The following is a 24,430-nucleotide window of genomic DNA, read 5'->3' as shown; positions in this document are numbered from 1 at the left end:
AAAAAAAAAAAACCCAAAATCCACAAACAATGACAAGTCTTGAGTAAATAACCTCTGGCCAAATACAGTTCTTCCAAAGATTTAGAGTTTACTCACACTCAATTTTTATATACAAATGTATCTTAAGGAAAAAAAAAAAAAAGGACAGAGTTACCCATGAAAGTTGGCAAAGGAATTTTATTATGTGGCTTAGGTAGGTCTTTGCATTCTACTAACAGAAAAACATTTTTCCACACCTTATTCAACCTAACAAATTGTGTACTTTTGATTTTATCTGCATGGCTGCAGCATTAACTATTAAAGAAAACCGTCTTCTCATTTGTACTTTGGTGCAATGATATAGTAGATACTTCTTCCTCCAGAAAATAAAAACATTCTCAATCTATACCCAAAATGGAACAAAGACATTATTATTAATACCAAGTTTCTTGTACCACTTGGTAAAAATCAGAATAAAAACCAGAATAGTATGCTGCTTAACATACAAAGAGAATGAGACATCTGCCACAGTTTCAGGTAAACCTCACTGTAGGAATGATTTAGCATCTGGGTCTGTTTTACTGCAGTTTTCACATATGATAGGTGGAACTGTACCACAATGAAGTCTCATTTGTATAAGACAGTCAAAGATGGGATTCTAGCACAGGAAATGTCTCCTGGGGCTCAATAATATATAAACAGATAGAAAAAAGAAATTGTCTTAGGAAAAATTTCACAACTGTTTGACTAAACATCTGAAACATTTTTATCACAGCTTTCATATATTAAAAAACTTTCCTCCAGAGATGAAGCTTAGTTATGAAACAAAACCTAGTCGCTATCATCTGACCCATGTTCTGAGCCCCGGTCTGAGGCCTCATTGTTGGATCCCTCTGGCTCCGACTCATTTCCTGAGCCCCTGACGGAGCCCTCATTATCAGATCCTCTCTCGGAATCTCGATCTGATTCAGCGCTTGGAGAAGCTGGGTGAGAGTCGTTCTCAGATCCTCCTGAGCGGCTTCTTCCTGACTGCACAGACTCATTATCAGACTGTTCCGAACCCGAGGGTCTTCTCTTCCTGGATGGCTGGTCACTGTCTGAATCTTCATCCGACTGATGTCTGCGGGGCCTCCGCGGACTGCCGGTCTCGCTGCCAGACTTGTTCTGGTTCTCATCGGAATCACTCTCTGATGAAGCATGTTTCTTCCGCCGTTCACCCTCGTCTGAGTCGCTGTTGCTGTTCCTGGGATGTCTAGCAAGGACAAGCACAGGTTAGACAGGATTTTGGCCAACTGGGTCCCTGACAAGCTGAGTGTGTGCTTTTAAAAAATAAGGACCCTTAATGCTCTATTTCTTGACCTAGCTGGTGTTTACACAAGTGTTCATTTTGTAATATTTGTTTTTTGTGTACTTCTCTGTAAGTGTGAAATATTTCATAATGAAAAATGTAAACAAGGTACAACAATTGGTCTCTATTCCTCTGGAACAAGAGAGAAAAAAAGAATCAGGATTAAAATGAGGAAATAGAATGTGTGGCTAATTGCTTCTATGAACAACTCTGCCTCTGCCATGAAACCAGAAGAAATGGAGGGTGCTCTGTTAACATTACTGAACATTTTGAGCAAAGATTCTGTACAAGAATTTTGATCTAAAGGGGAAAAATGCCCAACAGAATTGCAAATTCTCATGGACTCCACATTATCTTGAGATATGGAGACTGGATGAACCCCTGAAATCACTGCTCTAACTGCTGAACCTCAAACCAAAAATAGTCCTTGAAGTATTCTTAAAACCAAACAATAGTTTAGCTTAACTAGTAAAGAACGACTGCCTTGGGAATTATGGTCCTTTAAAATCTGTCTATATGGGATCAATTTGACAACAACAGCTTGAAAGATTAGACAGAAGTTTGGGGGTAGTGAGTTGTCAATAGGGGAGGAACAACTTAGAGGAGGAAGGTGAGAATGGCTGCAAAACTCAAAGAATGGAATCAATGTCACTGCACTATACACGCAGAAACTGGTGAATTAGTGTACCTTCTGCTGCATATGTTTCCAAAAACAACAATAACAACAACAACAACAACAACAACAAAAAAAATATATATATATATAAAAATTAAAAAGGGGGAAAAAAACCAACACACTTTAGCAATAAGACAGTATTAAAATGATGGATAACTTTCACTGATTTCTATCAGGCACCTTTTATCAGAATGGAGCATTTCCCAATCTCATTTATAAATTATGAAGAGTAAGAGATACATTTATTTTCACAAAAAAGCTAAGAGTAACAAAGGTGAAGCACAGCATTTCACTTGGCTGTAGACTCTGAATAATTAGCCCTTTCCCAGCCTGGAAGAGGAGGCTGCTTCCCTTGGCTATTACCATCCCTGTTAATACATACTTTCGAAATTGTGAAGTCACTTTGTATCTATCCTTGGATCTGCTACTGTTCTGGGTCCCTCCACCATCCTAGACTTATCAGATAGGAATCTGGGACTACAAAGGTAGTGCAGCCAAATTATGTATTTCATTTAGGAGAATGTCATGCAGGAAATTTCAGCTAATAACCATGAAGAAATGAGATTTCAAATAGGTTTTCTTCTTTAAGGGGTAAGCACGTAGTAGGACAAAAATGACAGGCTTAGAATGAGACACCTCCGAAGGTTTCGTCCAGCTGTAAGATTCCATGGAGCTGGAGAGAGGACATTTTGGGACAGTAACTATCCCCAGCTATCTATTTTCTCCACCAGTTTCTAAAAATCTATTTTAAGTATTTTTACCCCTACCAGAAAAGCTGGTTAACAATCACATTTGATTTACCCATATCATCAGAAGAAAGTAATTTACCAAGGGAAAAATTCCTACCCTTCATCAGCAATTTTAAGTTTATCCTCATCTGAAGAATCATCACTTGATGATATTATGGCTTTGGATTTTATTTTTCCCTTCATTGAAGGAGGCAGACGTTCTGGCTTGGGCTAAAGAATGTCAAACATAATAGATTATTCAAGACTTATGCATTAGAACATCTTTTTTAAATTGGGTTAGCATTACAGTGATAGAATCAAACAGCAACCAATTAACTTTGAAAACAAGCATTGGTATATAAGGAAGCTGCTAGAGAAAAAAAATGTATTCTTTTATGTCTACAGGGGAAGAGAAAAATGGAGTACTATGAACTTACAGCCTTTTTCTTCTCTGCTTTTGGTGGACGGCGCTTTTTCGGTTTTGGGCCATTTTCTGTTTCCTCATCATCAGATCCTTCTTCTCCTTTTGTAGGTCTTAAATAGTGAACACCAAAAGAGTTTGTCAAGATTCACTCATGCCTATAAAGTCTAAGACTACTGCACCATCAAGGAACTCTGGTAGCGTAATGTAAGGCACCTGACTGTTAACCAGAAGGCTAGTGGTTCAAACCCACCAGCCACTCCTCAGAAATCTAAGAAGGGGTCGCTGTGAGTCAGGTCTGACTCAATGGCACATAACAACAAGAACAACACTTCACCATCAAAACATTACTCTTTCTGAATACCCTAATCGGTGTGTCGCACTGTCTAAGGGCAAAGGCCAAAGCTTATTCTTGTTGCACATGATTGCACATGGTCCAAAGACCATGAACCATGAATCTTGTTGACTACTTTAGTCACTTTTATTAATCTAAGCTTGCATCTTACACATAGGTGGAGTGACAGAGGATGTTGGAAAAAGACCCAGGTCCCAGGCCTCAACATCTTTCTTCTCCTCTTTCTTCCTTCCTAACTACTTATTCCAGGCCTACAACTAATGTCCTCGTCACAGCTTCAATTTCACAGGCCTGTATTGGAATGAGTTCACCAACCTCTTTCCCAGTACAGTCAGCTGAGAGCTAGAAGTGTGTTCAACAGGACAGCCTAGAGGGCACCTCCAGGTGATATGGGCAAGGAACCCCTTCCTTGATCTTAACAGTAGATGGCACTGGGTGATCTAAAAGGTGCTCATTCATATACGTTCACATTTTATACACACAGCAAAACCATGAGGTGGGGACCATAATCTCCATTTTATGGAAAAAGAAACTAAGCTTGGTGATTTTTTTCTAAGACTGCACATGCAATTAATGTGGACACAAATACAGGTTCTCTCCTAAATCCCACACATTCTCCAGTTAAGTATTAATTATACTTTAAAGACTCAAGAAAGGCAATTATGACCAGTAGCTCTCAGAAGGAAAGCAGTGGAGATTCCAAGTACTCAGGGGTTTTATAATAAGGTTTATCTTAAGATTGCAGCGGAGGGCACACAAGATTTTGATGTCTGGGAAAATCAAGTGAGTACTAAGTGTTCTCAAATGTTTAAACATAGACTCAGAAGGCAAAAGATCTTTTGCCTCTTAAAAGATTATTTAAAACACATTAATGATAGTAATACCTTCTCCTCTTTTTCTTCTTTCTCTCACCACTCTCCTCGTCTTCGCCTTCTTGTTCACTACCACTGCCCTTCCTCCTCTTCTTCTTTTTGGACATAGGCAGGTCATCATCAGTGTCATCATTGACAAATTCATCAAATTCTCCTCCCTTCTTAGAACGCTAAAATCCAAACAAAACAACAATTATTTCCTGGCTGGTGGAGTGAATATTGCTTGAACGCTAAGGTGTACAGAAAATCACATCCTATGAGTCATTTTACAAACAAAGTATCTTTTACTAAGTTACATGAAAGAAGTGCTTGGCTAGGCACGTAAGACTTCTAATAGGGATTAATGTCTCAACTGATTAAAACTTTGCAAAAATCATCAACTATTTAAGACGTCACTATGGGTAAAATGTACTTAAGCTAGCACTGGAATGCATTTCTGAATACTAAATGCTGTTTAAATTATTTTCTCTGTTGGAAAACTGTCTCTTAGCAAAGGAGGAAGTCAATGCCAAGGACTTGAGTGAGTTTAACCAATTACCTTTACCTCTGAAAGCCAAAGGATCAGAAATGATGTCCCCAGGACTCATCTTACCCGTCCACCACCACCACCTCTTTTCTTCTCTTTTGTTGCTTCAGTCTCACCAGTAAACATGAGAATATTTTTTGTCTTTTCTACATACTGGGCCCGTTGTTCCAAAAGTTTCTTCTGCTCTTCCTTTTCTCGGAGACGTTTCTCTTCCTATGAGGATAAAAAAGGTAGGAAAAAAACTCCATCAGAATGTCTTAGCAGAAAGATTCTTTGTTAACATACAAAGTGTATGTATGCACACAATTCTTTACTTCTAGCATAACTAGAAAATACAACAGATACCTGTTCTTTAAGAAGTTTCTGCCTCAAAAGCTCTTTTTCTTGCTCTTGTTTGGCCCGCAGTTCCCGTTCTTCTTCATCTTGTTTGCGTGCCCGGGCCACGTGGTACTGGGCCTGACTCAGCAAGTCAGAGCATTGTCTAGGCCATTTCAGATTTAGAGAAACATGAATGCAGTTAGTACTGCATACTTTGTTCAAAAACTCAGAACATCTGTTTTCCCTAGAAGCTGGATTATTAGCAGATACCTATTAGCAAAGTTAACTTAGTTACCATAAACTGATACTAGCAACTATGTTAAGTTTCCACACTGTCCTTCCAAAAGCCAGCTAAAGTAGTAATAATAATTTCCAACCTAATCTTCAGACATGATTCAAAGAACCATGATTTTTATCTCAATTCTGGTGACCTATCTGAAATAGACTGGAAAGCATTTTCCCACACAACTTAAGTGTTTGTACTAAATCAATTTTGTTACAGTTTCTAAAAGAGAACCCCAAGAAAAACCTTGGTGTATGCTGGGAGTCCCCTAGAGAAGAGGTGTGAAAGACTGACCCCTGTTCACTATAGTCACTCTCCTAGCCTATGGCAATATCACTGTCCATATCTCACACAAAGTCACCTTCTACAAACAGTAACATTACCTGGCTTCTGTAGCAGCAAGGGCCAAATCAAATCTCATTTTATCTCCCACTTTACTCAAGTAACTGAAGTATCTAAATGGAATAAGAAAATAAAATGCTTAAGAAGTTTCTCATGCAATAAGGCCCATTAGATGTTTCAATCTGTTCTATAAAAGTACCAGCTAACTCACATGAATGTATTTAATGCACAAAGGACCAGCAACTCAATAGGAAAATTATATATGCAATTTACGGTTAGAATGTCATCGATAAACCATATTTAATAAAGACAAGCTTATTAAAACAAGCAAAGTTATATTTAACATTACCAGTAAACCAAAAAGAAAACAAAAAACAATCAAAAATTAACTAAGCAACAAATACTAAACACTTAATTTACTAAATACGTTAGCATGAGAGGCAGCCTAGTCCGTGAAAGCACTTACAATCTACCAGACAAAATACAAAATGTTTAATCAACAATTCAAGTAAGATTAAACAAACCTTACCACATACTTAATTACCTAATAAACATTATAAGGTTAAATATTTTTTATACTAAATGATTTATTTAATTAAATAAATGAGTAATTAAGAGGTAAGGCCTTAATCCTATGCTCAATGCAAGTTGTTTTTAGCTGCTGTCCAGTAGATTCTGACTCATGATGACCCCATGTGTACAGAGTAGAACTGCTCCACATGGTTTTCAAGGCTGTGAACTTTTGGAAGCAGATCACCAACACTTGGGAGGAGCCTCTGGGTGGGTTCAAACCCTCAACTGTTTTGGTGAGTAATTAACAACTTCGAAAAAACACTGGTGTTAACAAGTAAAACTAAGATAACCTAAGTGAAGTCTAAATATTTCAAATGTGTAAAATGGTGGATCATATTACTGTCAGTGAGAAATCTAGGGCAAGCTTGCAAAGTTACACACTTCTAGGGGTTAGGCTGTTGTTGTTGTTATGTGCTGTTGGACCTGACTCGTAATGACCCCTCCTTGGGTTTCTGAGGTGTTATCACTACGGAAGTAGGTTGCCCAACCTTCCTTCTGAGGAGTGGCTGGTGGGTTTGAACTGCCAGCCTCCTGGTTAGCAGTCAAGTGCCTTAGGCACTATGCTACCAGAGCAAATTTGGCAGGTTCTTGCAATAGTTTGGGGCCAACTGGTGGCAGCTGTTTGCTTTGCTAAAATATGGGTAGAATGATACTAATAAAATTACCTTTTGAGGGAAGTGATTTTCAGCAGTTTTTGAAACACAAGGTTTAAAGAAACACAGTATCTCAAAGGCTGTTTCTACACAATCTTTACCTATGTGCAAGCTCCAGTTCTTTCACAGCATTAAGTACTTCCTTCAAATTACTTTTTTCATCTTTCAGGACAGAGGTAGCTAATCTTTGCAGCACCAAGGCCACATTAAACATAAGAACTGTATCGCTGGGTGCCACATGTCTAGCCTGTAAACAGAAAACAGCAAATATTTTATATAATCTAATGACATGCAAAGGAGTTTAGTCAAATACAGTTTTAACAGATATGTGAACATGCATAAAAAAAGAATAAAAAAATATAGTGCTGCAGGGAATTGGTTTGAACAGTGAGTTCTTTTACCTTCAGCAAAGTCTGCTTGCATTCCTGTAACTTGCCGCACTTAAAGAGAGCCCGGGCCAAATAGAGTACAACTTCAGTGTTCTGGTGTTTATAGAATTTTCTGAGACAGTTTTCATACTATAAAAAAGGAATATGTTAATTAAAATACAACTGAGATTAAACAGTATTTTTATTTTGCAGCAAATTTGTAAGATATTTTAAAGCTCTATGAAAAGGTATTTTACCCTTTCAATGACTAGTTAATTTCAGAGACTAACTGGATAAGTAATTTTGACATTCATCAGAATACATTTTCACAACATAAATATCTGATTGTGTGAAAAACTGCATACTCAGAAACAGTTTCTGTGTTTGAAATTTAGGCTTCTTCAGAGTACTGATTTTCTAACAATACTGAAAGGGTAAACAGGTTGAAAGTCTTTTTCAAACTATCTTTAGCAACATTCTCTAACACTGGCTTATTGGCTACTTTTTAAGTCTTATACCTGCTCCTTTTGGGTTATACTCTACCACTCTTCTCTAGTATTTTGTAGAATCGATTGGCATTGAGCATGATCTGTCTTATGGTTTTGGTTAATTTCTTAGTAAAGCCAATACAGGAATGGCAGTGCTAATTTTGACATGAATATACCACTTTTTGACCATGGAATATGTCTTGTCATGGGCAAGAACTTTTTTAGGGAAGATGATTAGATACATTTTCCCTGAACATCCCTAGTGATTTACTTTGAATTCACAAAAGGCAACATTATCTTTCAAGGCCCACCTCAAAAACATAGCCACTGAGACCACCACAGGCAAGTTGAGTTCTGTGAGTCGCTATAATTAGTGTCTTCCCAATACTCTGAATACTGATGAGAATCAATATTCTACTTTCTTAGAAAATAGGTCAACCATTTCCTTCTGGACTATTCTTTCTTTTTCTACCTTTTGTAAGCAGGTTGTTCTTTCTGACTACCATAGTGTTTTCTACAGAGCCTAAGTGTCCTTTTACTGCATGCCATAAATACTGACTATGACTCTTTTATTTCAAGCTGACACACTCTACAAAGATGATAGGCAGATCAAAATTAAAATTCTCCAGTCATGAAACCCTATCTTCATGAAGCTTTCTTATTTTTAAAATTAGTTACTTGATCTTTCTGAAATTCAGTTATCTCATTTGAGAAATAAAGAGGGCAAAACAATCCTACAATTTACTGAGTAATTACCAGTATGCTAAGCTCATTAGTGCCAAGTACTTTGCATACTGATCCTCACAAAATTCTGTGAGATTAAAGTACAGTTAGCTCCATTTTACAGATAGGGAAACTGAGGCTTGAAGAGAATGTCCTCTGCCTAAGGCATGCTATTAGCAGTGGGGCCAAGAAACAAACCTCTGTCTGGATACCAAGTCAGGCCTTAACACTGTGTGACTATAAACCTCAGAATAGACACCATATAAGAAATAGCATGTAGCTAGTGCCATGCTCATGACAGGGTCAGAATGATTAAGAAAACAGCTGCTCAACAATGAACATTATGTGAAAAGATCCTGAAAGACATTACCATCTGAACAGCACTGATATATTGCTTTTGTTCCACATAGATGTGTGCTAAGTTCAACCACACATCACTGATGTCTGCTGTTGCTTCTCTTACTTGGGCAAATACATCACGAGCTTCACGGAAATACCCTTTGTGGGCCAACACAGCTCCTAAAGTTATAAAAAGGTTCACATTTAAGAATTTTCTAGTTGTAACCAGTCAGAAAAATAACTGAAAGTCCTGTTTTAAGACAACTGTTATTTATCATACTTGCAAAGAAATTCTAATATACAAACATTTCCCCAAAAGCACTAATTTCACAAATTGTTACAGGTATCCAAGCCTTATGATCACCTATGCCATTGGCAGCATACAGATTCTTTGCATCATTCCTGAGTACTTGTTTATAGATGGCCAAAGCACGATCTTGATGACGCTTTTCCTATAAAAAGAAACACTTTCAATAAAAAAATTCAAACAAGAATGCAGAGTATCAGTTTTGTTTAAAAAGATGAGGAAATTACTTTTTCTCGGTCTCGGGTGGGCTGATGCAAAGTCTGGAGCCACACGTTGCCAAGGGCCAGCATAGAATAAGTGTCACTCTGTGTGGATGGTTGTTTTAATATCCTCTCAAATTTCTTCTGACCTGGGCCCCATTCTTGTTTAGCCAAATGAAGATTACCAATCAAAGACCAAGCATCTGGATGATCCTAAAATACACATTGGGGATATAAAGAAGCAAAACCTGTGATCTGGATTGAGAGATATCAGTTCTCTTCCCATAATAACTGAAAAAACCAAACCCATCTGTCAAGTGGATTCTGGCTCATAGTGACGCTGTTAAGACAAAACAGAAGGGTTTCCAAGGCTGTCAATCTTTATGGAAGCAGACTGCCTCATCTTTCTCTGTGGAATAGCTGGATGGTTCAAACCACCAACCTCTCAGTTAGCAGGTAAGTGCTTTTACTATTATACCACCAGGACTCTTCTCTTTCCACACTTCTTGTTGTTGTTGTTGTTTTGTCGTCGAGTTGGCCCCGACTCATAGCGACCCCTCCACACTAGCTAACTGCAATTAATTGAAGAGATCTACAAGCTACAAGTTTTTTCAAACTGACAGGTGAGACCCATTAGTGAGTTGTAAAGTCAATTTAGTGTGCAGTTATGAGCATAAAAAATGCAACAGAATGGAGGAAAGTAAGACCATCAGTATGCTGCATGCACAAGGTAAGAGCAAATAATGATCCGTAAAATTTTCATTTCAGTTTTTTGTATAAACACATGTCCATGTGTACTAGGCTGTGATGTGAAATTTATTCCTACTCTGGGCCACAATCAAAAAGTTTTGATGAATTCTACAGTTCCAATCCAAATGCTACAACACTCTGCTTCTATTAACTTTTCTCATGTGAGACTAAACTAAATCCTAAGTCAGGTAAACTAGAGAGAGAAAAAGATATGTGAGCCACATGTGTGGAAGTGCAGGTGAAGAAACCGTGTGGGGAAAGGGAGAAGAAATGAGGAGCAGGATGGGAGTATAAGATTTATGTAAAAAATATGTTCCTTATTTGTTACATGATAGCACAACCTACTATATACCTCTTTAATATTTTTAACAAGTAGATGAAAAAACAAAACAGGAAAATGGAGAGATGCCAAGATTATTAGAAAAGTGATAGTCATTAAAAGGAAAAACTGATTTACTGGGAAGGAAAAGTAAACATAATTATTTTTCAAACCTAAGAGCTAGTATTACCAACCTGATTAATCTGAAGAGCTTCCTTAAACCAATCTGAAGCCTCATAAAAGTTTCCTTTGTCTCTGGCCATCGCTCCTAGGCGCAAATAGCCTGCAACATACATTTAAAAGTTTTCTATATTTAAAATAGCTATAAAGGATCATAATTTGTTTATTTACTTGCCTTACCAACATCAGTGACTTCATTTTACCAACTTAACCAAAAAAAAAAATCATTTCTGTGTTCAAATCCTATGCTAACTGTGTATCATCAATCTAAACTCCTGGCTTACTGCATGAAGATAATAAACATTTGTTCTTATGAGTATTCAGTTTGCTTTATTTTTAAAATTGTGATTTGGGTGAAAGTTTACAGAGCAAATTCACTTTCCATACAGTAGCTCCCATACACTTTGTCTCATGACACTGACTGCAATTTATCACAATGTAACAGTTCCCCTCTTCCCTGTGTCCTTCCCTCCCATGCACCCCTGCCCACCTCAACATACAAAGCCTTTCTATTCTCCCATGATTGTTCTCTCCAAGGAGTGTATCTACCTAATGTAAATGTTCAGTTCATATGCCTGTCTTCTGTTTGTCTGGAAACCACAGAAGTGGGTTAAATTCCAGACCTGAAGGGCAGCTAGGGGCCACAGTCTCAGTGGTTCCATCAGGCTCTATCAGACTAGCAAACCTGGTCCTAAAATAAAAAAACCAAACTCACTGCCATCAAGTCGGATCTGACTCATAGCGACACCTCCTTGGGTTTCCGAAGCGGTATCACTACACAAGTAGATTGCCCAATCTTCCTTCCGAACCTACCAGCCTTCTGGTTAGCTGTCAAATGCCTTATGTACTATGCCACCAGAACTCCCAAACCTGGTCCTAAAGGATCATAATTTTAAAGTCATACTTTTGAAACAATTATTTCTGGTTAATACATTTATACAATGATTAAAGAGTTCCACAGGTGAAAATATCAAACATCAATATAACAATCTCATAAGGTTTAGAGAGTAAGTGAAAAGGAAGATACTGAGAGGTACACAGGAGGTACAGACAATAAAGGCAAATACTATTGCATATATAATACTGAATTATCTAAAATGGCAAACACTTACCTATGGGTGGAAACATAGGCAGATAGTCAAGATGACTGGGCATGGCTAGGCAAATGGGAATATACCCATGACCATACACAGGTTTGGCAGACGATATTCTTACATTTCTTTTTGTGCCATATGCTATAAATACGTCATATGCAGAAGGAAATGTTAGCATAACTTAATAGCCATAGCTAAGCACCTTGAGGGAATGAGTCACTGGGCCTGGGGGCCAGAGACCATGGTCATAGAGGACATCAAATTCAACCGGCAAATCATGGTATACAAAAATATTGTTCTACATCTTACTTTGAAGAGTAGTGACTGGGCTCTTAAAAGCTTGCAAGCAGCCATCTAAGTGACTACTATTGGTCTCTCCTTGTCCAGAGCAAAGAGAAGTGAAGAAAATCAAAGACATATGGAAACAGTCCAATGGACTAATGGACCATGAAAACCTCAGCCTATATGAACCTGGGGAGCTCTGGTAGCATAGTGCCTAAGGCACTTGACTGCTAACCAAAAGGCTGGTGGTTCAAACCCAACAGCCACTCCTCAGAAGGAAGGTTGGACAATCTACTTCCATCAAGATACTGCCTCGGAAACCCAAGGAGGGGTTGCTCTGAGTCGGGCCCAACTCGATGGCATATAACAACAACAACATATGAACCTGAGACCAGAACTAGATGGTGCCTGGCTACCAAAGCCAACTACTCAGAAAGGGATCAAAACTGGAGATCTTGGATAGAGTGGCAGAAAAATGTGGAACAAAACTCAAAATCATAAAAAAGACCAGGCTTGATAGAGACTGGTGAAATCCCTGAGACAATGGCCCCAAGTCACCCTTTGGGCCTGGAATTGAACTCACTTCATGGCTTAACTCTCAGCCAAACAACAGACAGGCCTATGAACTGAACACTTACACCAGGGAGATGCACTCCTTAGAACAATCACGAGAGATCAGAAGAGCAGCATATGCATAGGGAGAAAGGCAGGAATGCATAGACAAGAAAGACAAAGGGAAAGTGTAACCACAGGAAGGAAGTAGGAGAGCTGTTTCACTGCAGGGAATGTAAACAGTGTCACAAAATAAAATGTGTATAAACTGTTGAATGTAAAATGAATCTGCTTTGTAAAATTTCACCCAAATCACAACAAAAAGTTAAAAATAAATAAATAAATAAATAATTCTAACCTTGATTTTTCCACTTTAATAATAATAAAATGCTGTACAAATGTAAGCTGGTATTTTCTCCAGAAATATGTCACCACAATAGGAAATATTAGGAGCCCTGGTGGCACAGTGGTTAAGCACTTGCCTGCTAACCAAAAGATCGATGGTTTGAACCCACAGCTGCTCCACAGGAGAAACATCAGGCAATCCGCTTCTGTGAAGAATTACAGCCTCGGAAACCCTATGAGGCAGTTCTACTCTGTCCTATAGGGTCAGAGTTTGAATTGACTTGATGGAAGTTGAGTTATATGAAATATAGTCTGGCTTTTAGTTATTTGTTTTAGCTTCTAGCTTAAACATAAGTGAAGTTGTATCTTTTTTTGTAGGCTACAAATCTGCCTTGAAGAAATAGGGACATCAGAACCTTCAGAAATTTTTCACTGCTGGTTCTAATAAAGATCTGTCAGGTTAAATTTTAGCTGCTATTGTAGGAATATTACTACATAATACAAAATTTAAAATTCTTACAGTCAACGTAATTAGGATGTTCCCGTAAGATGTTTTTATATAGTTTTTCTGCTTCATGGAATTCACACATCGCCTCATACAGCCTGGCTAAATTGTATGATGTTGTAACAGAAATAGCATTGTAATAATGTTCATCATGTTCAGCTTCTGCCTTTGCACGATCCAATGATGCCAAAAAATATTTCTATGAGAAAGAAAATTGTAGTTAAAACATGAAGTCTAAAAAAGGCACATTCAATTTGATAAAGTATAAAAGAAAGGAACATTTGTATTGTCCTACCTTTGCTTCCCCTAGGTTCCCAAGTCTAAAATGGAGAGCACCCACATTATTCAGAATCTCCGGGGGAACGTCGGCCTGTACCTTCTCCTGAAGGATTCTTGTTGCTGTTCCGTAGGCTGAAAGGGCACCCTGTATTTTCAGGGTGGACAGAATAAAGTATAAGAGAAAACGAAAGAGAAACACTACATCATGTTTAAAAAAACCCATTAGGTAGGAGATGACAGGTAATAACTAAATTATGAAGTACCTGTATATCAGTCTGTTCTAAGATTTGTGCCAATTCAATCCAAGCTTCCACATCGTCAGGGTACTGTTCTGTGACCTTCTTCAAGTGGCCCTGGGATAAAATAAATCATTAAGTTAAAGCATTCTAACTATAAGCTGTCAAAGCAAAAAGTAGTTGACAACATTATTTAATAAGTCAATGTTATTTAAAAACGGAACAAGCAGCTAACAAAGCTATTTCTATCATATCTCTACTAGCAACAAGAAGAAATGAGGAATGCATAAGAGTGAGTCTAGGTTACAGTTAGGAACAGCTAACAGAAAATACCTAAGAGTTTTAAAAAATGTACCTTAGCAATATCTCGTTTCTCTTGATCTTCTGAGGCAGCATAGAGAGAGCCAAGAATTTTCATAGTTTCGTAATTATTAGGATAAGCTTTCAGAACTTTCTCAAAGCACTGAGATGCATTTTCTTTATCACCTCGATAAATATACATTTGTCCCAAACCAAAAAATGGCAATACAAAAGAGGATGAGGCAAACTGTGTGGCTTGATAGTAGTACTGGAAAGCTTGGTCATAATCCTCCTAAAATATGAAGATAAAACAAGGCCAATAATATGAGCAAAAGTTTTTGAAAGATTTGAAGAATTATAAATTAAAAAGAATCAGATATTTAAAGAAGTTATAAAATTATCTTACCTGAACGTGGAATGATCTAGCCAGCTGATAGCAACTTTCTGCCTGCATAGCCTCCACTTCTGTATTATGGAATGCATGGAGAGCCAAGTGCTGGACTTTACTATAATCCTGAGCAATAAAGATCAGAAAATCAATTGAGTGAACTCACAAAACTCTAACAGTCTCAATCATAAAAGTTATCTTGTAAGGCTTCCTCAAATTTCACTTACTGAACAAATAAAAGCATTCTCTAGAATTACAAATTGTCGTTGTTGTTGTGTGCTGTCGAGTCGGACCCGACTCATAGTGACCCCTCCTTGGGTTTCCGAGGCAGTATCACTATGGAAGTAGACTGCCCCATCTTCCTTCCGAGGAGTGGCTGGTGGGTTTGAACCGCCAGCCTTCTGGTTAGCAGTCAAGTGCCTTGGCACTATGCTACCAGAGCTCCTAGAGTTACAAATAGTAATTCTTTATTACTCTTGCTGATAAAATTCAGGAGAAATGGGAACTAGTATTTGCTGACTACTGAACAGCTACCCATTGTATATATTATTTCATTTAATCCCCACAATTCTTTGAGGTATTAGCCCTATTTTCATGACAAGAAGAGTGAAACTAAAAGAGGTTAAATCCCTTAAGAGTAATGGTATCAGTTACAATATGGTACTTGTATTTGTTCTAATCTTCACCAAGAACTCTTCATGAAGAATCTTTATTACCATTTTACTGATAAGGAAACTGATGCTTAGAGAAGTGTATAGTGTGTGTGTCTAAGCTGGAAAAGATGGAATCTGTATTGTTTTTTTCCTGACTCCAAAGGAAATGCTCTATTATATCAGGTAACAAGTGCCAGTGCTTGGGTTTTCACTTTTTAATCAATTTACTTTTAATACACTTTATTTTTTTTAGAGAAGTTTTATGTATACGTAAAATTTCAACATTTGCGGTTTAATTCGGATCTATGTAAATCTGAGTCATGAGCTTCCCATGAGACCTTACTTCAATTTGGATTATCCAGTTTACTGCCCAAGAATCTCAAAGTCAGAGTTAATGCATTAGGGGTAGGAAAAAACTTTTTTTTTTTTTTAATTTTAATTTTTATTGTGATTTGGGTGAGAGTTTACAGAGCAAATTCATTTTCCATACAGCAGCTGATACACATTTTGTCTCATGACATTGACCGCTACTTCCCACGATGTAATAGCTCTCTTCACACTTCCTCCCTATAGTTACCTCTTTCTTCCCTGTGTCCTTCCCTCCCATGCACTCCTGCCCACCCCCCCAAAGCAGTCTTCCTGTACATACACTGTCCTTCTGTTCTCCCATGATTGATCTCTCCAAGGAATCTATCTACCCATATGCTGGTCTTTCATTTGGCTAGAAGCCACAGGAGTGAGTTCAGTTCCAGACCTGATGGGCAGCTAGGGGCCATAGTCTCAGGGGTTTCACCAGGCTCTATCAGACTTTTTTTTTTTCCTTAAATTTTTATAATTTTTGAGTTTTGTTCCACATCCAGATCTCCTACACAGATTCTGTTGTTGTTGTTGTTATGTGCTGTTGAGTCAGACCCGACTCATAGCAACCCCTCCTTGGGTTTCCAAGGCAGTGTCACTACGGAAGTAGATTGCCCAACCTTCCTTCCAGGGAGTGGCTGGTGGATTTGAACCGCCAGCTGTCTGGTTAGCAGTCAAGTGCCTTAGGCAGTATGCTATCAGAGCATAGAAATGTATGTTATTCATTTGATTAGAAAGATGGTCTGAAGTAGAGCTTTGTTAACGAAACCCAGTGTCATCAAATCAATTCCAACTCATAAGTGACCTTAAAGGACAGAGCAGAATTGCCCCAAAGGGTTTCCAAAGCTGCAAATCTTTACGGAAGCAGATTGTCTCATCTTTCTTCTGTGGAGTAACTGGTGGGTTCAAACTGCCCACTTTTTGGTTAGCAGCCAAATGCTTTTAACCTCTACACCACCTTTTGTTGTTGTTGCTTGCCACTGACTCGGACCCAAGTCACAGTGACCCTCCTTGGATTTCCGAGGCAGTATCACTACAGAAGTAGATTGCCTTCCTTTTGAGGAGTGGCTGGTGGGTCTGAACCACCAGCCTTCTGGTTAGCAGTCAAGTACCTTAGGCACTACGCTACCAGAGCTTGAGTGCCGCCTTTGTTAACTGCTGCTAGGTGCCGCCAGGTTGGCTCTGACTCACAGCGACCCTATGCACAACAGAACGAAACACTGCTCAGTCTTTCACCATCCTTACAACCCCTGCTCTGCTTGAGCCCATTGTACCAACCACTGTCAATCTATGTCACTGAGGGTTTTCCTCTTTTTCACTGCCCCTCTATTTTACCAAGCATGATATCCTTGTCCAGGGACTGGTCCCTTCTGAGAACATGACCAAAGTAGGTGAGACGAATTTTGGCTGTTCTTGTTCATAAGGAGCATTCTGGTTGCACTTCCTCCAGGACAGATTTATTTGTTCTTCTTGCAGTTTATGTTATTTTCAGTATTTGTCACCAACACAATTCAAAGGCATCAGTTCTTCCTGTCTTCCTTATTTACTGTCAAGTTTTTATGTGCTATGAGGCGAATGAAAATACCATGGCTTGGGTTAGGTGCACCTTAGTCTTCAAAGTAATCTCTTTACCCATTCATATTTTAAAGAGGTCTTTTGCAGAAGATTTTCCCACTGCAATAGAGTATCTGATTTCTTGACTGATACTGGGTGTTGATTGTGGATCCAAGTAAAATGAAATCTTTGACAACTTCAATCTTTTCTCCATTTATTGTTATGTGGTTTATTGGCCCAGTTGTGAGGATTTTCATTTTCTTTATGTTGAGGCATACTAAAGACTGTAACCTCTGGTCTTCATCAGTAAGTGCTTCAAGTGATCTTCACTTTCAGCAAGTAAGGTTGTGTTATCTGCATATCACAGGTTATTAATGAATCTTCCTCCAATCCTGATGGCATGTTCTTCTTCATATAGTCCAGCTTCTCGGATTATTTGCTTAGCATAAAGATTAAATAATTACGGTGAAAAGCTACAATCCTGATGTACACCCTTCCTGATTTAAAACCATGCACTATTCCCTTGTTCTGTTCAAATGACAGCCTCTTAGCCTATGTACAGGTCCCTCCAGAACACAGTTGTTCTAGAATTCCCATTCTTCGGAATGTTATCCATAATTTGTTATGATCCACACTGTCAAATGCCTTTGAACGGTCAATAAAACACAGGTATTCTTTTCTTTCAGCCAAGACCCATTCGATATCAGCAATGATATATATCCCTTCTCCCACCTCCTCTTCTGAATCCAGCTAGAATTTCAGGACATTCCCTGTCAATATACTGCTATAACCATTTTTTAATTATCTTCAGCAAAATTTTATTTGTGTGTGATATTAATGATGTTGTTTGATAATTTCCACATTCTGTTGGACTGGGCACAAATAGGGATCTCTTCAGTCAGTCTTGCCAGATAGCTACCTCCCAGATTTCTTGGCATAAATGAGTAAGTGCCTCCAGCACTGCATCCGTTTGTTGAAACATCTCAATAGGTGTTCCGCCAATTCCTGAAGCCTTGTTTTTTGCCAATTCCCTCAGTGCAACTTGGACTTCTTCCTTCAGTACCATTGGTTCTTGATCATTTGCTACTCCTGAAAATGCTGAAAGTCTACCAATTCTTTCTGGTACAGTGACTCTGTGTATTCCTTCCACCTTCCTTTGATATTTCCTGCAATATTTAATATTTTGCACACAGAATCCTTCAATATTGCAATCCAAGGCTTGAGTTTTCCTTCAATTCTTTCAGTTTGAGGAATTCTGAGTGAGTCCTTCCCTTTTGGTTTTCTAATTCCAGGTCTTTGCACATTACATTATAATACTTTGTCTCCTCAAGCTGCCCAATGAAATTTTCTGTTTAGCTCATTTATTTCATCATTTCTTCTATCCACTTTAGCTACTCTCCATTCAAGAGCAAGTTTCAGAGTCTCTTCTGACATCCATTTTAGTCTTTTCTTCCTTTCCTTTTTTTTTTTTTTTAATGACCTTTTGCTTCTTCATTTACGATGTTCTTGATGTCATTCCATAACTCATCTGGTCTTTGGTCACTGGTGGTCAATGCATCAAATCTACTCTTCAAATGATCTCTAAATTCAGGTGGGAGATAATCAAGGTTGTATTTTGGCTCTCATGGACTTATTTTAACTTTCTTCAGTTTCAACTTGAACTTGCAAAGGAGCAACTCATGGTCTGTTCTACAGTGAGATCCTGGCCTTGTTTTGATGGATGATATTAGGCTTCTCCATGGCCTTTTTCCACTGATGTAGTCAATTTGATTCCTATGTATTCCATTTGGTGAGGTCCACATGTATAGTTGCCATTTATGTTGTTGAAAGAAGGTACTTGCAATGAATAAATTGTTGGTCTTGCAAATTCTATCATGCAATCTCTGTTGTCATTTCTGCCATATTTTTCAACTACTGATGCTTCTTCATTTCCAACTTTTGCAATCCAATCACCAGTAATTATTAATACATCTTGATTGCATGTTTGGTCAATTTCTTCATCTTTGGCTTTAGTGGTTGGTGCATCAATTTGAATAATAGTTCTATTAACTGGTCTTCCTTGTAGGTGCATGGATATTATCCTATTATTGACAGCACTGTACTTCAGGATAGATCTTGAAACATTCTTTGTGATGATGAATGCCATACCACTCCTCTTCGTCATTCCTGGCATAGTAGAGAGAGCTCTGGTGGCATAGTGCCTAAGGCATTTTGACAGCTAACCAGAAGGCTGCAGTTCAAACCCACCAGTCACTCCTTGGAAGGAAGGCTGGGCAATCTACTTCTGAAGTGCTATCACCTCAGAAACCTAAGGAGGGGTTGCTATGAGTCAAAATCAACTCAACCGCAATGAGTTTGGTGTTTTTGGTTGGCATAGTAGATCGCATAATTGTCTGATTCAAAATGGACAATACCTGTCCATTTTAGCTCACTAATGCCTACGGTATTGACTTTATGTTTACATTTCATTTTTGACAACTTCTAATTTTCGACTCATACTTCACACATTGCACATTCCAATTATTAATGAATATTTGCAGCTGTTTCTTCCCATTTTGAGTCATGCCCCATCGGTATGTGAAGGTCCTGAAAGTTTTATTCCATCCATGTCATTAAGGCCGACTCTACTTTGAGGAGGCAGCTTACCTTCTAGCACCGTATCAGACATAGTCCACTGCTATTCATAAAGTTTTCCAATGATAGATCAGACAGTGTTTCACTGCTATTCATACAGTTTTCAGTGGCTAATTTCTTCAGAAGTTGATGGTCCTGTCATTTTTCCAAGTCTGGCTTGGTCTGGAAGCTCTGCTGAAATCTGTCCAACATGGGTGACTCTGCTGATATTTAAAATACTGGTGGCTTAGCTTCCAGCCTCATAGCAACACACAAGTCACCACAGTAAGACAAACTGATAGACAAGTAGTGGTCTTTGTTAACTACCACTCCTCAAATCCTAAATCTGTTTTTCAAACAAGGAAATTAAAAATATTTAAGGAAATTAAGTTATTTGCCCAAAGCCACATAAATATCCAGTGATGATGCCTGAATTAAAATCAGGTGATTAGAATTCTACATTTTTAACTATGTTTAACTAGCTAGATTTATGTATTATTCACTAGGGTGAGGGTAAGGGTCAAATGCTGTGTTTGTTTTACTATGGAGTCTTTGATTTTCCTACTCCATAATTTATGACAAATCCTTTAGGAAATTAAATATTTTTATTTGAAATTTAACATTTACATAAAGTATTAAAGATTAAAAAGAAACAGCTTCTATTTCAAAATCCTCTTTCACAAAATTTCAGTTTCCTCTCCCACAGCTTTTGTCCTCAATCTACTCTGCATTCTGGGTTCTTCTCTTTCCTAATCAAGAGGCCAATCAAACCCATACCCTATCTAGCTCAATTCTCAGCTGCTTCTGGAGGTAAGTGTGTGCTCATTACTCCATGAGTGATTACAGTTCCCATCCCTAAACCCAATGTACCACTTGATTACTGAAATGTCTGGGATGTTAATTAATAATACTCTTTCTTCCAGCTAAATTTCTTCTGTAGGGGTAGCAAAGTAGTGTGAGATGGGCAGTGAACTAAAGATCTCATCTTAACTTTACCATCTGTTAGCTGAGTGAATTTAGGCAAATTGTGCTAACATTGTTGAGCCTCAATTTTCTCATTTACAGAAAGAGAACTATAAATATCATGTCTACCTCCCAGGGCTGCTGTGATGATAAATTGAGAAAAACCTCAAACCTCTGTAAATATCTAAAGATATTTTGTAAATTTTAAAGACTTATTATATATTTGGTCCAAGATAATGGCACATCACCTGGCACAGTGCTGGAGCACAGATCAAGTGTTCAATAACACTCAAACTGACTGGCTTGACTTATATATTTCACTTATCCAATTTCAGAGGTTCTGTATATACTAATCATTTTCTTCATACAATAAATCTTAATCTTCAGCAGTGGAAGTAACTAGTAGAAGGGTAAACACTGAAAACTGAGTAATTTTCATTTAGTTCTCAAAAACTGTCACAACACATTTTATTATTATTAGATATGGGCACAAATATTTAGAATGAGTCTTTGTTTCCAGTGAAAACCACACTAACCTGTGTAACTTTCATTTTAAAAACTATTGCCTACTTTACCTATAAAATACATTTCTACCTCCTCCCTGAAGAGCTGATGCTTAGTACTGTAATAGTTGTAGTCTTAAAGTTTAATCAATAACTCATTATGAAAGAGGAGTATGCTTTTATAGCCAGAGGAAGTAAAGTATCATACTCAATAGCTGGGGGACCTTAGGCTATTAACCCTGTATTAATTTACTCATCCACAAAACGGGGATAATATCACCTACCTCCCTCATTGTTGTGAAGATTATAAAAGTACATAAATACATGTAATACATTTTTAACAGTGCTTGGCATTTAGTAAGCGCTCAGTACATACTAACAACAACAATAACAGTACATAGGAGCTATTATTAATAAGGACTGATGCAGTTTTGTGAACTTTTACCTAAAATACTATTAAATTAAAGTTTTTGGTACAATTAAGTGCCTGGTTTTGACCTGCAAGAAAGAGTGCTGGTGGTGGTACAGTGGTTATGCACTTAGCTGCTAACTGAAAGGTCAGCAGCTGGAACCCATTAGCCACTCCACAGGAGAAAGATGTGGTAGTCTGTAAAGATTACATCCTTGGGGGTGTGAAGTGCTGGGCCTACACACTTGGGAACACAGCTGTAGGGGACACTAAGCTCAACTGGCACAACACAGTTCATAAAAGCATTGTTCTACATCCTGATTTTGTAAGTGGCAACTGAGGTCTTAAAAGCTTTCAAGCAGCCATCTAAGTGACAACTATTGCTCTTTCCTTGTCTGGAGCAAAACAGTGTGAGGAAAATCAGAGACATGAGAACAGTCCAAGGGAACCTAAGCCTACATGACCCTGAGGCCAGAAGAATGAGATGGTGCCTGGCTACCTACCAATGCCGACTACTTGGAAAGGGATCAAAATTGGAGATCCTGGATAGAGTGGGAGAAAAATGTGCAACAACATTGAAAAACATAAAAAATAATAGGAATACTGGTCAGATGAAAACTGGTGAAAACCCCAAGGCTATGGCCCCTAGCCACCTTTCAGGCTGGACTCACTCCCATGGCTTAACTCTCAGCCAAACAACAGATAGGCCTATGAGCTGAACAATTAAACCAGTGAAATGTACTCCTTACAACAATCAACCATGGGACATTAGAAGGGCAACATTTACACAGGGAGAAAGGTAAGGAGGCAGGGATGCATAGGTAAGAAAGACACAGGGAACGGGTAACCACAGGCAGGCAGGGAAGGGCACCGATACCAATTCTGGGGATTATAATCAGTGTTACAAACAAGATGTGTATGAACTGTTGAGTGGAAAACAAATCTGCTTTGTAAAATTTCACCCAAATCACAATAAAAAGTTAAAAAAGACTGGAAATCCTACAGGGCAGTTCTATGCTGTCTATAGGTTTGCTATGAGTTGGACTCTACCTGATGTTTTGTTTTTTTTTTTACATGGAAGATTAAAGTTTCATGGTTTTTGTATAAAAACTTTCTCAAGTGTGGTGGTTATGTTTTTGTGTCAACTTGGCTGGGCCTGGCTGAATGGCTGGGAAGCTGGTGATAGTTACTCGCCATGATGAGACTCCATGGTGGGATCTACCACAAGCAGCTGAGTAGCTGCTTTGGGTATGTGGTCTGCTTCCTGTATATAAGAAACAGCTTTGGGAATCGTCTCTAGCTTATAGCATGTTTGAACTCTACGTGTAGCCGTGCCGTTGTTCAGCAGCCTGCCATGCTCTGCCGACCTTGGGACTTACAATGGACTTCAATTAATGGCCTGCCATGTGGTCTGGTAACATCAGTACTGTGCCATTTTATTTGTTGACCTTGGGCTTGTTAACCTCAGCAGCCAGTAGCTGCCTGAGTGAAGAGATTCCTCTAGCTTCAGTGGGCCAGGAGCAAGAGGCAGAGCTGCAGCCCAAGGTTGAGGGGCTTTCACACAGCCCCTAGAGCCTGGCACTCTGAACTCGGACTTCTAGCCTCCGGAACTGTAAGAGAATAAACTCCTGTTTGTTTAAGCCATCCCATTTGTGGTATATTCTGTTAGAGCAGCACTAGGTAACCAGAATATCAAGGATTTAGTATCTTAAGAAATTTAAGTATCATTGCTTCTATAGAATTAATGGCAATTTAAAAAATATATCATGACCAGCATGTAAAACTACAAAAACTTCAATGGCTCCTTGTTCACAACATAATTGTCAAAACTCCTTAATGCTTCGTAAGTGCCCCATTATCTGGATCCAATGTATCATCTACTATCTAGCCCCACCACACAATATCCTCTTATTATTTCACAGATCTATGCCTTTACCTGAAGGAACCCTGGTAGTGTAATGAATAAGGCATTTGGCTGCTAACCAGAAGGTCAGTGGTTCAAACCCACCAGCTGCTCCACAGAAAGATTTACAGCCTTGGAAACCCAATGGGGTCACTAGGAGTCAGAATTGACTTGATGGCAGTGAGTTTGTTTTTTAGCTATGCCTTTACCCATCTGTTCAACTACCTAATAACTCCCTTGTTTCTAAAAACCTAGATCAAAGTTTTCCCATGTCCATGAAAACTTTCCTTAACCACGTCGTCTCTTAATTCTTTACCATACTTGGGTAGAGATCGTTATTTTTACATTTACATTTGTTTACATATCTGTGTTTTCTATGAACTGAACTCCTTAAATGCAGAAATCACGTCTTATGGATTTCCACACACTATCACAGTGCTGTGTAGAATATAAAGAGTAAATAAATAAGTGAATGAATAAGCAAATGAACATATCCCCTTATAATTTTTTTTTTTAAGAGCTTGTTTTACATTCAATAAGTTTATGTGAACGATCAGAATTCCCAGGTATATAGTAGAGTTGACAAGGGGAAGGTTGTGGTCACTGCTTGGGCACAGCCAGCTACCCAGATGACCGAGTAGTTGAACCTGCGGGCTTGGGACCATAGTTGCAGGGGACATCAAGCTCATTTGGCATAACATACTACATAAAACATTGTTCCACCTCCTACTTTGGTTGAGTAGCAA

At 38.4% G+C, this 24,430-nt stretch overlaps 1 protein-coding gene across 1 annotated transcript in view; it reads right to left on the bottom strand.

Moving 5' to 3' along the window:
• Positions 1–810: 810 nt before the first annotated feature.
• CTR9 (CTR9 homolog, Paf1/RNA polymerase II complex component) overlaps positions 811–24,430 on the bottom strand; it is a 48,098-nt gene continuing 24,478 nt past the window's right edge. Inside the window, exons 7-24 of the mRNA XM_007956724.1 lie at positions 14,748–14,855; positions 14,397–14,633; positions 14,069–14,158; positions 13,822–13,950; positions 13,542–13,725; positions 10,763–10,851; positions 9,527–9,712; positions 9,357–9,444; positions 9,024–9,172; positions 7,476–7,592; positions 7,176–7,321; positions 5,890–5,961; positions 5,251–5,386; positions 4,972–5,118; positions 4,392–4,549; positions 3,169–3,265; positions 2,850–2,962; positions 811–1,231 (exon numbers count right to left, since the gene is read on the bottom strand). Coding sequence (XP_007954915.1) covers positions 811–1,231; positions 2,850–2,962; positions 3,169–3,265; positions 4,392–4,549; positions 4,972–5,118; positions 5,251–5,386; positions 5,890–5,961; positions 7,176–7,321; positions 7,476–7,592; positions 9,024–9,172; positions 9,357–9,444; positions 9,527–9,712; positions 10,763–10,851; positions 13,542–13,725; positions 13,822–13,950; positions 14,069–14,158; positions 14,397–14,633; positions 14,748–14,855 — 2,667 coding nt within the window. The remainder of the gene's footprint in view (positions 1,232–2,849; positions 2,963–3,168; positions 3,266–4,391; positions 4,550–4,971; positions 5,119–5,250; positions 5,387–5,889; positions 5,962–7,175; positions 7,322–7,475; positions 7,593–9,023; positions 9,173–9,356; positions 9,445–9,526; positions 9,713–10,762; positions 10,852–13,541; positions 13,726–13,821; positions 13,951–14,068; positions 14,159–14,396; positions 14,634–14,747; positions 14,856–24,430) is intronic.

Source organism: Orycteropus afer, unplaced genomic scaffold, assembly GCF_000298275.1.
Source record: "Orycteropus afer afer isolate SDZICR_OR568_19922 unplaced genomic scaffold, OryAfe1.0 scaffold00014, whole genome shotgun sequence".
In the NCBI taxonomy this organism is placed as follows: domain Eukaryota; kingdom Metazoa; phylum Chordata; class Mammalia; order Tubulidentata; family Orycteropodidae; genus Orycteropus; species Orycteropus afer.
This window is presented reverse-complemented; position numbering and strand designations above follow the sequence as displayed.